At 33.1% G+C, this 13,338-nt stretch overlaps 1 protein-coding gene across 1 annotated transcript; it reads left to right on the forward strand.

Moving 5' to 3' along the window:
• Nucleotides 1–10,627: 10,627 nt before the first annotated feature.
• Nucleotides 10,628–11,074, forward strand: LOC149540935 (cytochrome P450 750A1-like). Its single transcript, XM_089802756.1, has one exon. It carries the CDS (start codon nucleotides 10,628–10,630, stop codon nucleotides 11,072–11,074), a length of 447 nt encoding a protein of 148 aa, XP_089658882.1.
• The last annotated feature ends 2,264 nt before the right edge of the window (nucleotides 11,075–13,338 follow it).

The following is a 13,338-nucleotide window of genomic DNA, read 5'->3' on the forward strand; positions in this document are numbered from 1 at the left end:
AAAGAATGCAAATCATATATTTCATGTTCTTCCTACAGCAGACTAGAAGAAATACATAAATTCACCTTCAACTAAAGCAGAGATCATATCCTATACAGTTGTACCAGCAACAACAAACAATCATGACAGCACCATACAACGAATTATTTCAGTCATGGACATGATGCAGGCTGCAAGAAAGGTATTCATGATACAAGGCTGAAGGTAAGGTGTGAAAATATTGAAAGGTGCAAGAAGAATGCATTCACAGGAAAGCTACTACGCATAAATGCAAAGAAGAAATAGAGCAAGAACAATTATGGGAGACTATGATGTGCAAGCAAAAATGCAGACATTTTGTTCACATTTCTTCCTATAGTGAATGCATAAATGCAAATAACTAAGGATATTTGAAGAGAGATCAGTAACGAAGTAACTGAAAGGATGAAATGTACAGAGATCTTGTGCAAATTAAATGATAAAGATCATGCATAATTTCTAAGTTTCAAAGGAACAACCAGTAGAGCCTGCAGAAAGGGAAAGGGTATTTTTGAGCAACATGTAATTGTTGAAGCCTACAGTTTATAAGAACGTAAAACATGGGAGATGCAACGAAATATAGAATATAATATGCTATCAGCAAGTTTAAGTTACAAATTGAAGTAGGGAAATGCTAAACAAAGATAATAAAAAACACTTTCAAAACAGCAGTAAAAGAAAATCAGTTAGTGACTTTCTCATGAAAATTGTGCCAAGTTCAGCTATATGCTAGCAATCATGATAATAGAAAGGAAAGCAAACAAGCTACAGCTGCACCCATCCCTGCAAGCAACACTCTTAAAGATGACCAAATAGATCAACCAAGAGAGAAAGGTGAAGAAAGGCATCAAGATTCAGGAACCCAAAAAAGAAACAAGCAATTTTTCAGACAATATCAGAAGTGAATGTCACAGAGACCATAGTGCACCCTCAACCAGAAAAAGATCATTTCACATCTTTTCAATGCTCTTCGCAAACCCAAGTAATAGAAATGAATGCGTCCACAAATGCAACATACTACAGTTTTAACAGTAGCTAGTTCATTCCAAAAACAGATTGAGCAGAGAGTGGCCAAATATAAGTTGGAAAATAAAAAATTACATCAGCAGATTGCTTCAATCTACGAGTTTGTTCATGAGACATTCAAAGAAGCATCAAAGATACCAGAGAAAGAGTCACATTTTTAGCAAGAGAAATGCCAGGAAAGGAAAGTAAGAAATGTTTTTAGTTACATAGATAGCCGCAGCCAGCAAAAAGACAATACTCACAAGTGTATGATGTGAGTTGCTTATCACAGCACATTCCACAAATATAGCAAGAAGTGGCGCCCAACAAATAGAACCCAGCAACATCAAAATGTAGAGTCATCGCTAGCATACAAGCCCAAACAATGAACCCAACTAAATATGCTCACCTCCATATTAAGAATGCATAGTCGGCTTCAACATGCAAGCCCAAAAGAACGAAGAATGCGGCCAGGGTTTCAAACCAGATGTGTTTGCATTTTAGGGCTCGAGAATGAGCGATGGAGTTTTTATTTTGTTTTGCAATCTAACTTTTGCAAATTAATTCCTTTCTAAAGGAATTTCGGGTCCACATAGAGTGACTTTTTGAAGTCACATTTTTTATTTGCTTTGTTTGTTTTGTCACAATATAACTTAGGGTTTTTCTTAAGTTTTATTGTTTATATTTCACTATTTGCATATTAATAATTGTAATTATTATTAAATTAATTGACTAATTATAAGTTAGTTATTTAATAATAAATTTAAAATGCAATGCGAAATAGTTAATTTCATGTTGAAATTAACTTAACTAGGTGAGTACTCTAATTACCTAGATGTCAAGGGTTAGACTTTAGTTTCAAGTTGTTAGCTAGAGTCTCTTTGAGTGATTTGACAGTGCTGGCAATCTGTTGCCAAGTGTTTTAGTGAGCATTTTTAGACTTGGAGTTCTAACTGATGGTTTTCGAGTCATTTAAGGAGTATTTTTGTGGATTCATAATGGGTCGAAATTGAGCTTTGTAATCGTAACTTGGAGTCCTTGTGGTTAGCTGGAGTGTTTTCTGGGTGATCATGAGTGAGTCATAGGTTCTTCTATGACTTGGCACAGTTTGTCATTCACTTGTCATCCATTTGGATGGATTTTGCATGCTTTTTGAGGGCTTTCTTTGATGGATTCAACCCCATGGATTTGGGATATTTAATCTTTGAACTTTGATTGTAAAGGGTTCAATTTTGGAGAAGGAGAAAGCTATTGTGCCATTTTTATGGTTCTATGCATTTATCTTTTCTGGATTGTATCATTGGGAGCTAATTTTTTTGGCCTTTGAAGGAAAAATATAGCGAGCTAGATCTACTTTGGGACTCATTCTTTGTGTGAAAAATTGGTGATTGATGTTTATTTTTTGTGTTCTTCTAAAGAACCTTTAAGTTTATGTCTCATTTCTGCATCTATTTGAGTTAGTAAAATTGTCATGCATAGGTCATAAGTTGTGCATCTTAATGGAAATATTATCAATTGTGGTTTATATCTTTTTGATGCTATTCATTTGAGCCTTCTTCTGAAACATTGTTATGCAGAGGTTTTCATCAAAGTTGTATCTTATTGTTGTCAGTATTCCTATCATTGTGTTGCTGAAATATCAAAATCCCTTATCTTGTCCTGGTGCACCACCTCTTAGGTTTAAGAAAAATTTCATTTTGTACTCTCTATCCCTTTTCCTCAAAAGTTTACAGTTTTCAATAGTTTAGGTGAGGCATCACATAACATCAAATAGGAACTGACCTAGAATCTGGAGGTTTAGTCACCTTTATAGTTTACCCACAAACTCGTGATTGTTCCCATGTTATCCAAAATTTCTAAGTGCTTTAATGCTTAGTTTTAGGGTGCATATTTTGTAGTTAACAATTTCTAATAACCCAAATGATTTGATGTGCTTTGTAGTGCCCTTATTGAAACTCTAATGCCTGAGCAGCTAATCCTTGAACATCCTAAACTGAAATCATCCCCAGAGAGACCTTTAAACTTCTGAGCAAGCTTGTGTAACCCTTCCTCTGCTTCTCCTTCATCTACACTCCTCTTCTTCAATTCAATACTTTTGTTTCCTACAAACGTGTCCTCAATGTCTTTGCTTCCCAATTTCTACTCATGAATTTGTATACTGAATGCACCTATCAATACCCTTAATCTATGGAAGGTGCGTTAATAGTGTAAATATAAACTAGCAGAGAAATTAATGAAAACAAAAACTCATAAGGCAAAATGTAAGAACACAAGATGTATCATGGTTTGGCAAAACTTGCCTACATCCACACTCCAACAGGGAATACTTTATTATGAATTAAAAGATATAATCTTACATGGCTATACACACCCATTATGTAGAAAGTTCTTTGAATACGAAGAGTTGAGGGAGAATAAATAGTTATATGACTATTGGGCTTTATATCCTAAGAGTCCAACTGACATAGCCATACATCATGGCATCCCCTGTTTCCTATTTTTGAGGTCTCGAGATGATCTCAAGATTGCAAAACTCTGTTCTAATACACTCCCTATGAGTCTTCTCCAAATTATATCAGAATCAAAGATATATTTTCTTATTAAAGACTCAGACACAAACTTGCCAATCATCCCATTATTCAAAATACTAAATTTGTAAATTTAATACATAATTTTTCTCCATCCACAACATGATCTCCTATTACTAAGCTCTGCTTTTCTCCAACACAAAATAGTGTATTTAAATGATCACCATTATCTGATTCCAATATCGAGCTATAAAATTACCAGATCCAATATCCTTCCCCAAAATTGTTGAAGTCTCTTTTCCAATTTCCCCCATTGTAATGGTGTTCTGCGTCCATCAATTTGTTTTCAAATTTGTCCGCCTCTACAAGCTGAATGCTATCCAGCCAACTAATTATCTTGTCCACAACCTATTCAATCTTCTTCTCTGTCGACGATTGGGCTTCTCTGTCCACCTTTGACCCGTGATCACAGGTAGTGACTATGGCAGTGGGCACATGTGCGATGTTTATTAAAAACACCTCTTCACTCAGCTCAATCCCATTCTCAAATCTTAGCAACATTGGAATCATCAACCTTGTAACATCTATCTTCTTTGTTTAAGTAGGAATCACCTCTTTGTAAACTGAGTTGTGCCTTGGTAGCATTGGATCAAGATTTAAAACATCTTTATGTTGCCAAGATGTTGTAAAAGAATCAGGCATATTGCTTGAGGACAGCTCACCGTTGCATCTACTAATTGCTATGATGTCTTTCCATGGGTATTCTAAATTATTTGTGGAATGGCCACCATTATTAAGACCTGATTCTGCAAACTTCCTTTGTCCTGCATTGTTCATAGAATTTATATAAACTAAGAGTTGCTTACAATTGATCATCACCAATTCTTGGTATAGATGACTGGCTGATGTCACACTTTCTGGGAAAAGAGAATAGTGTGGTGACTGTGAACTCACTCCTACTGAAATTCCACATGGGTAGTCATTGAAATCACTAATATCCTCAGTATCATCTTCAACCAAATTCAGCCACTGCGATTTGCCTTCATGTGGCCCACAGATTGAAGGGAGTAGGATTTGGGTGGGATTTCCACGTGATACCGATGCCTAAACAAATCACAAGCATGTATGTCTCGTGTACAACCATATTTTGAATTTCCCCAATCATATTCTTCAATCCTGGTGGGAATACCATCCTCTCTTTTGCTCTGGTCCGAGTTGAGGTCTTTTTTGGAATAATAATAAAATAGCTATCTAATATACGATAAGAAATAATCGCTCAGGTCTGAGGTCTGATTTGGTTGTGAGATCTAATTTGATTGTGAAATCTAATTTGATTGTATGAATCTAATTTGATTCTAAAATTCATTTGTAAATCTGATTTGATTCTGCATGATTGAAAACTACAAACTGCCTTCAAGAATGGTTTATATGAAATGCCCACCTATAATAGCCTATCAGCTAATTATAAATATGTAGGAATGAGTTAAGGTTTTGATGAATGAATTGAATTAAATGATCTCAATCTAATCAATCTAATGAACTAATAATCATATCTTAGATCACTTATTATTTTCCTTTTCTTTGTATAAACCTTAAATTATAAATCTTTATTAAGAAAAGAAACCGAGAACTTCCACAAGTCTTGTGTTTTCCCAACAAAGAATTAAAATTTAAAAATTAAAAAAGATTAAAACAACCCTATTTTAAGTTTTCTCATATTTTTATTTATTTATTTTGATAAGTAAGGGCCATTTTTTTGTTGGCATTGGAATAGAAAATTCGAATGGAAAATTAGAATAGGAATGGAAATGGGGAATGAGAATGGAAAAGAGCAATCTCATTCTTGTTTGGTTCCCCTGGTATTTGATTGGAATGTGTTACTCCCTTATTTAGTTGTACAAAATTGGAATTGGAATACACTTAAGTTTATATTTTAATATATATTATTTATTTATTTCAATTTATTGTAAAGAAAATATTTTTTTCATTCTATTTTATTCAATGAAATTAATTTATGTCAACATTTTTTAATGAATAAATATAAACATAAAAATATTATACACAATAATATAATTGCAAAATTAGTAAAATTTGCTCATCGTGATTGATTATTAAGGTCACCAAATTTGATGAATTGAATTGTACGTTGATTTGATTTTTAAATTCATTTAATATATTTTATTTGTTTCACTATATTATTATATTTGGTTAATTATTTCAATTTATTGTAAAGAAAATATTTTTTTTCATTCTATTTTATTAAATGAAATTAATAAGAAATTAATTTATTTCAACATTTTTTAAATGAATATATATAAACATAAAAATGTTATACACTAATATACTCTTGAAATTACTAAAATTTTCTCATCGTTTAACACAAAATCATATAAAAGGTTTAGTCTCCATGATTCTTTACAACAAAATGGTCATTTCATTACTAAAATTAGATTCACCATCACCAATAGTGTGTTTATAAAAAATAGAACAAAATTAAGTCTACGTTGAAATGTGATTTCGCCTTCCGCTATGGAACCAATCTCTCTAGCAGTTGTCTCATGCATAATGCACAACTTGCAACCCTTCCTATCTTCTTCTGTAGATTTTGATGTGGTTGATATAGATGAGCCATCTTTGACCCACTCAAAGAAATTGCAACCATTGTCCCACTACATTCCAAAACTACATTAGGGCTTGCCACAATAATAAGATTAAAAATAAAAATAAAAAAAGATTAGTAACAACCTTTCTTTTATTTGGACAACACAAAAACCTATGCCCAGGATTATCCTTTGTATGTGACATCTTCATTAATACAGGTTGAGCACCACATGGACACATTGGAAAAGTTGTCAAACCCATTGACCCTATACAAATAATGAACAAATATAATGAGAAATTACTACAAAAGTGTAAAATATATTCTGATATCTATATTCAATGGACTATGTTGTCACTCCTCAGTCCAATCCTGTTAGTGATGCAAATACCTCTTGACTTAAAATTTTTGACACATGACACATGACTTTCAACTATATCTTGTCACAAATGCCTGAACACTCTATAATATATATAGCATACCAATGCATGCATTTTATATATCATAAAGCAAAGATAGGATGTGGAGAGATTGAGAATCACAATTTACTAGGATGGTGTTTTTGTTGTAGGGGTGTTGACATGACTGACTTATTCCCAATTGTATCAGTTATAAAACTATTATAGTGTGAACAAATTGCTAGAGGCATTGAGATTGTCAGAGAAAATGAGAGCATTCAATACTAACAATGGTGAAGAAACAAGAACTAGTACACATACTTATATTAAACCATAAGCCATATATATATTCCTCACACAAATACATATAAAAATCACAGTTAGAGGTTGATGGCAAAATTTACAGCCACAAATACCATAGTGAAGGGAAAATTTAAATGTGTGATTGTGTGTAAATCCACATCTTCAAATGTGTTTGTGTCATTCTAAACCCTAGAAGTCAATTTGACTAGAAGAGTGTGAAAAAGAGGGCTGGTTCTAAATGTTGATGCAAGTTATCCCAATACTTTTCCAATATAGGCTCCTATTAGGATGTTCAAGGTACAAATAAAGAGGTCAAAAGGTATGACACTTAAAACACCCACCTAGGCTAGAAGCATTGCCTTTGAACATGGAGTAGCCATCCAAGATAACATAGAAGCAATAGGAAGGGTGAGCAACATCACTAATAAATAGTATCACTAATAAATAGTACAATTGCAAAGCACATGTCTTTAGGTCTTACCCCAACAATCATCTGCTTAATCAAATATGAAGAATTCAAATCTAGCTCAAACTAATGCATAATAATTAACATTATCACATTTCCACAATCCACATAAATAAACAACAATGGTGAAGATGAAAGAACTCGTATGAAGTCATATATTAACCATAAGAAACATCACTAACAAATAGTCCAATTGAAAAGCACACCTCTTCAGGTCTCACCCCAGCAATCATCTGCTTAATCAAACTAATACATAGTTAACATTATCAAATTTCCACAATCCACATAAGTGATAGGATTCAACACTAAACAAAAATGGTGAAGATGCAAGAACTGGTACACAGATGTATATTAAACCATAAGCCATATATATATTCCTCACACAAACACATAAAAATCATAGTTAGATAAGAGTGTATACCCTAGTTGGTACCTTGTTTCCTTCATGTAAACAAAAAATTCTAGATGTCTTACTCCTATAGATATAATTGGAAGAAACCAATACATTAGCAGCAGATGAAAATTTGAGCATGCACAAAATATAAGTAGTAGATGAAAATCTAATCATGTAAACAAGTTATAATTTGGAAAAATTTGATCATGCAAAAGTGTGATAAAGTCAAAATGGAAACACAAACTAAACATGGAATGTTGTGTTGGGAAATCACTACAATCTTCCAAATTTATATCGGACATACTCTTCTTTCTCCTTTGGACTCATCTCTAAGAAACCCCAAGCTTTTGTAGTTTATGAAGTAAAAGTGTCATAATCCACAATCAGAGTTTGTCAACTAAGTCTAGTTATGGCCTTGAGGGTTGCAAATACAGCTAATATATCTTGCTTCATTTCTCCTTTATCAACTTTTACTATTGGAGACTCCCTCATGCCTTCCCCTGTATCTTGTATGCTTTCACATATCACATCTAAAGAAGAAGCCATGCTTGCCTTCCTCTTCTTGGTCCTCCTTGATGATGGTGTGAAAGCATTTTGTCTAACAAATGTAATAGAATCATTCATCCCAACAAACCCTTCATCAAATTTGGGAGTGCCATCCATAGGCATAGTAAAGCCCCCATAATTTTCAAGATCAACTGCCTCATCAAAAAGGTGCCCATCTTCATTCTCTTGGGTCGTTGCACCTATAGTTCCATCAGCAATGTCATTCTCAACAATGATTGCTAAGTCATTGTAATAGAGGAATGGTTGCCTCTTGTACACCCTAGCATTCTTGAAATCCTTTCACTACATGAAGGCAAATAAGGTATTAGATATTTATCTTTCATTAGTATTAATTAAGAGATATTTAACTTAACTTATAAAAATTGTGTAGAGTACATTACCTTTAACAACTCTTCCCATACAACATCATCAGCATCCACACACTGAGTAGTTTCATTCTATGCGAAGCTGCTCATATTTATCAAGTCTTTCTTTTCGATAAGTTTGATTCCATGTTTTCAATTTATTCTTGAAGTTGTCTCTTACAAGATTCATCTTCATATCCAAATTGAACCTCCTTTTAATGTTTCTCCAAGCTTCTTTCCAAAACCCCCTTCTCCTTTTCTTCCTAATGTGACTTGCTCAAGGAGTATAGCAAGCGATTTTTGTTTCATATCTCGAGTCCAAACAACTTTCAAATTTCTAGGTGTGAAAGAAATAGCAGTGACACAACACCCCTCATTAGTGCTCTTCAAGAGATTGGTGAATGACATTTTCAGCAATTTTTAGCTGGAAAAGAATATTTTAGATGCATAAAACAAGATGAAAATCTATGACAAAATATAGGGGTATTAGACTATGTTATATGAACACCAAAATTATCAAAACAATGAAGAGGCTATATAGATCTACCAAATCCCCATATTATTCTAACTACATTAACCAACACAATGACCTAAGAGCATATGTTAACGAATTCAGTTGGGATCTCAAATATGTTGGAATTCAAGTGCTCCTAATAGATGTTCAGGTTTTCTTTATATACCTCATCAGTTGATCATTAGAAACGTTGTCCTTGATAAATTAGATGGGTCAATAGAAAAGTTTTCCTTCCAAAATACTTCTCCATATTGAACAATTTAGATCAAAACTTTTATCTGTTATACATCAAAGTCTAATTCTCCATGGTAGTGGCTCTTGTGTTTCCTCATGAGCTTTTCAATAATACTTTTTGACATTTTATGGAAGAATTAAAATTCCCTCATCCTTGCAACTATTCTAGAAAAATCGGGAAATGAATTTCAACTTGAATGTTTATCTTTTACCAAGAAGTAAGCATCAAATGTTTTCCACATGTCTAGGAGTTGATATAGGTTGGGCAAGCTAATATTGGTTTTTCTATTGATTTAGTTTTTTTTTAAATATAGGAATTTTAGAACATTTCTATTATTCTATTTTGGCACTATTCAACCAGTGATGTGGAATAGAGAAAGGTCCATCAATTATGAGTCTTAATACATCTTTCTGAATCAAGCATTAAAAAAATTAGGGATGGTAGAGCAAAATGATCTACTTTGTCTCTACGGGAGCTGAATTTTGTCCAGAGTAATAAGTAGTTTCATTTCCAAAACCAAAGAAGGGTTCTATAGTTTAAATTTTGTGTAGGAAAACTTTAATTTCTTAAATCAAACTTTCACCTTCAAAAGCTACTAAGATCAATGATGGTATGATGGGAAATAAGACCATATTAAGTCAAGGAATTATCCTTGTGATTTTTCAGCAATTCAACAATTAGGAAAAACAAATTACTACATCATGATAACCTTTACATTGATAGACAATCATTCAAAAAAATGAGTATTGTACAATAGTATTTTGTCAATTAAAAAAAAGGAAACTTATTAAACAAATAGTTGTTCAATTTGTCTTTATATACCTCATCAGTTGATCATTTCATCAAACAAAAACATGGAGAATAAGGGGAGTGTGAATTGGGTACTCTTGATTATATTATCAAGTATGAATTCTAGTTTTATAGTTGGGTTTGCCACAATTTTTCTCTTTGCAATAATAGTTATTTTGCTGAAAAAAGATAGAATTGGTAACCTTAGATTATCTCTAGGGCCCAGAGCCCTCCCCATAATATGTCATTTTCATCTTCTGATGGACAAAGAAAATCCCTTGCATAGAATTCTTGATTCACTCTCAAAAGTTTATGGATCCATTATGCACCTCAGATTTGGTAGTCACCCTGTTTTGATCATTAGTTCTTCAAAGCTAGCCAAGGAATGGTTTACTGTGAATGATTTGGCATTTTCTTCTAGGCCCCTTCTTTCTTAGGGAAAACATCTTGGTTATGATTTCATGTTCATGGGTTGGGCTCCATATGGATCTTATTGGAGAAATGCTAGAAAAATTTGTGCTCTTGAGCTTCTTTCTTCTAAACAGATCCAAACATATCGGCCCAGGAGAATGAGGGAGATTTATAAAATTGCAAAATATCTCTTTCAAGAGGCTCATATGAAAAGAATAGCTAATATGAGAAGTGTATTGTCTCAGATGACTTTGAATGTTCTAATGAGCATGATAATGGGGGATGAGTATTTAGGAGAGGGAGGGATGTCATATGAAGAAATTGCACATCTGATTGAGGAGTCATTTATGCTTCATGGGGCTATCAATATTGGAGATTACATTCCATGGTTGAAGTGGCTTGATTTGCAAGGGTATGAGAGGGCTATAAAGAAGGTGCAAGGGAAAATTAACTCCTACATGCAGAGAATAGTGGAGAAGCACAGGGGAAGTCCACCAAAATAGAAGGAAGAGAAGGACTTCATAGATGTGCTTATCTTGCAAGCTGAGAAGAATGGTGAAGAAATTGTTGACAAATATATGTTCATTAAAGCAATTATTGTGGTAAGTTTTTTTATATTGAATTGAAAGTGTGTATTATGTGTATTGCATATGTATATTATATGTGTATATATATGCTATGTAAGTACAACTTAAGAAAGTACAACACACTTACATCCCCTTCAAACAAACATCAAATTTCCATATACAGATGACAATACATATGACAAACTATTGTTCTACAATTGAAATATAGCAAAATTTATCGAGAAGATAGTACAACATGCTTACATCCCCTTCAAACATACATCAAATTTCCATTTATAGATGACAATACATATGACAAACTATTGTTCTAAAATTGAAATATAGCAAAATTTATTGATAGGATAGTACAACACACTTAAATCCCCTTCAAACATACATCAAATTTCCATATACAGATGATAATAAATATGACAAACTATTGTTCTAGAATTGAAATATAGTAAAATTTATTGAGAAGACAGTACAACAAGCTTACATCCCCTTCAAACGTACATCAAATTTCCATATACAGATGACAATACATATAACAAACTATTGTTATAGAATTGAAATATAGCAAAATTTATTGAGAAGATAGTACAACACGCTTACATCCCCTTTAAACATACATCAAATTTCCATATATAGATAACAAACTACTCATATCAAATCTTCATATAAATATATCTTAAACAAAACAAATGTCAAGGTAATTTAAGTAGATCCATACTGTATGTCATGGTAAATTTACTTGCATCTATTTAAGTGCAAATAAATGTTCATGTTTTGTGGTACAATTAAGTGCAAGAGTTGTAGTCTTCTCACATCCTTCGAGCTATTTCATCTCAAAAGTTTCTCCAGTCATCTCTCTCTTGTTGATTCATCCCATAAGTCTCAAGAATAGGCACATTTATCAGAGCATGACCATCATTGTCTTCTAATTCCACTTTGGATGGAACACCATCCTCCACCATAATGAAATTGTGTAGCATGGTGCATGCTTATACAATCCTTGTTTGGGTCATGATATTATAGGATGTTGCATGCTTCAGGATAGGAAACCATTGCTTAAAAATACCAAATGTATGCTCTATTACATTCCTAAGAGAGGAGTGTCGGTGGTTAAATAACTCTTGAGGACTACTAATCAGATTTGCTCTACAAAAATCTTTTAGGAGCAAGAAACTTAGGTAGATTTGGGTATCCGACATCAACTAAATAAAATTTCCCTATGCAAATAGAAAAAATGTTATAGTCAAAATATATCATAGAAGTTTAGATATCATAGAATCATATAAAATATGAATTAATATACCAGGAGGAACCACAAGTGGATCTACTCTAGAGAGAGCCAAAGCAAGCACCCGACTATCTATAGTAGACCCTTCCCAACCAGCAAGAACGTATTGAAACTTATAGTCAAACAAACAAACACCTAAAACATTCTATGACAAGTTGTCTTTTCTATCGCGATGTTTTGCTTGGTTTTCCACTTCAACAGTAACTGACACATGGGTTCCATCAAGTGAACCAATACAATCCTATAAAAATAAATAGTATTATCAAATACATATTAATACTATTGATTCTATAGAAAAGAAATACATGTCATTATGATGTTTACCTTGAAGAAAGGATCAAAACGGTCCTTCCCAATGATTGCCAGGGGAGTGGTTGGAGTAGGGGGTAAAAAATACTCTTTATGCAATGTTAAGATAGCCTTCAAGACCTTGTGGAATTATTGACTCACTATCTCTCCTGAGTGACCAAAGTTATGGCCAATCTTACAATTCCTTAAATTGTGGCCAAGTGTATGCAAGAACATCACAAGTTGTTCTTCTAATGTTATGTTTACTGTATCTTGAATGCTCCTTTTTTCTCTTAGAATTTTAGCCAAGTGAAAGAAGGCTAGTTTAGTCATGCGTATTTGGTCATAGTAGTTTGTGTGATTAGAATGGATAATACACTTATAAAAAGGAAATGCAACTCTTCTTCATTTATGCCCTTGCCGTCTACCTTCTTCGTAAGATGCCACTATATACTCAACAAGGTTTGCAAGAAAAACAACAAGCAAGCACGCGTGACCTTCAACTTCCTAACAATGCTCCTTGAACTTCAACATTGTCTTTAACATCATCAATAGGATCCATAAAATACCTAGAACCACAATATGGACTACATATTTTAGAAATATACAACAC

This window comes from Cupressus sempervirens, chromosome 9 (genome assembly GCF_028749045.1).
Source record: "Cupressus sempervirens isolate cs-2001-9-10 chromosome 9, ASM2874904v1, whole genome shotgun sequence".
Lineage (NCBI taxonomy): Eukaryota > Viridiplantae > Streptophyta > Pinopsida > Cupressales > Cupressaceae > Cupressus > Cupressus sempervirens.

Excerpts from the sequence above, each read along its gene's own strand:
- LOC149540935 (XM_089802756.1), top strand. The coding sequence starts at position 10,628 with ATGGGTTGGGCTCCATATGGATCTTATTGGAGAAATGCTAGAAAAATT.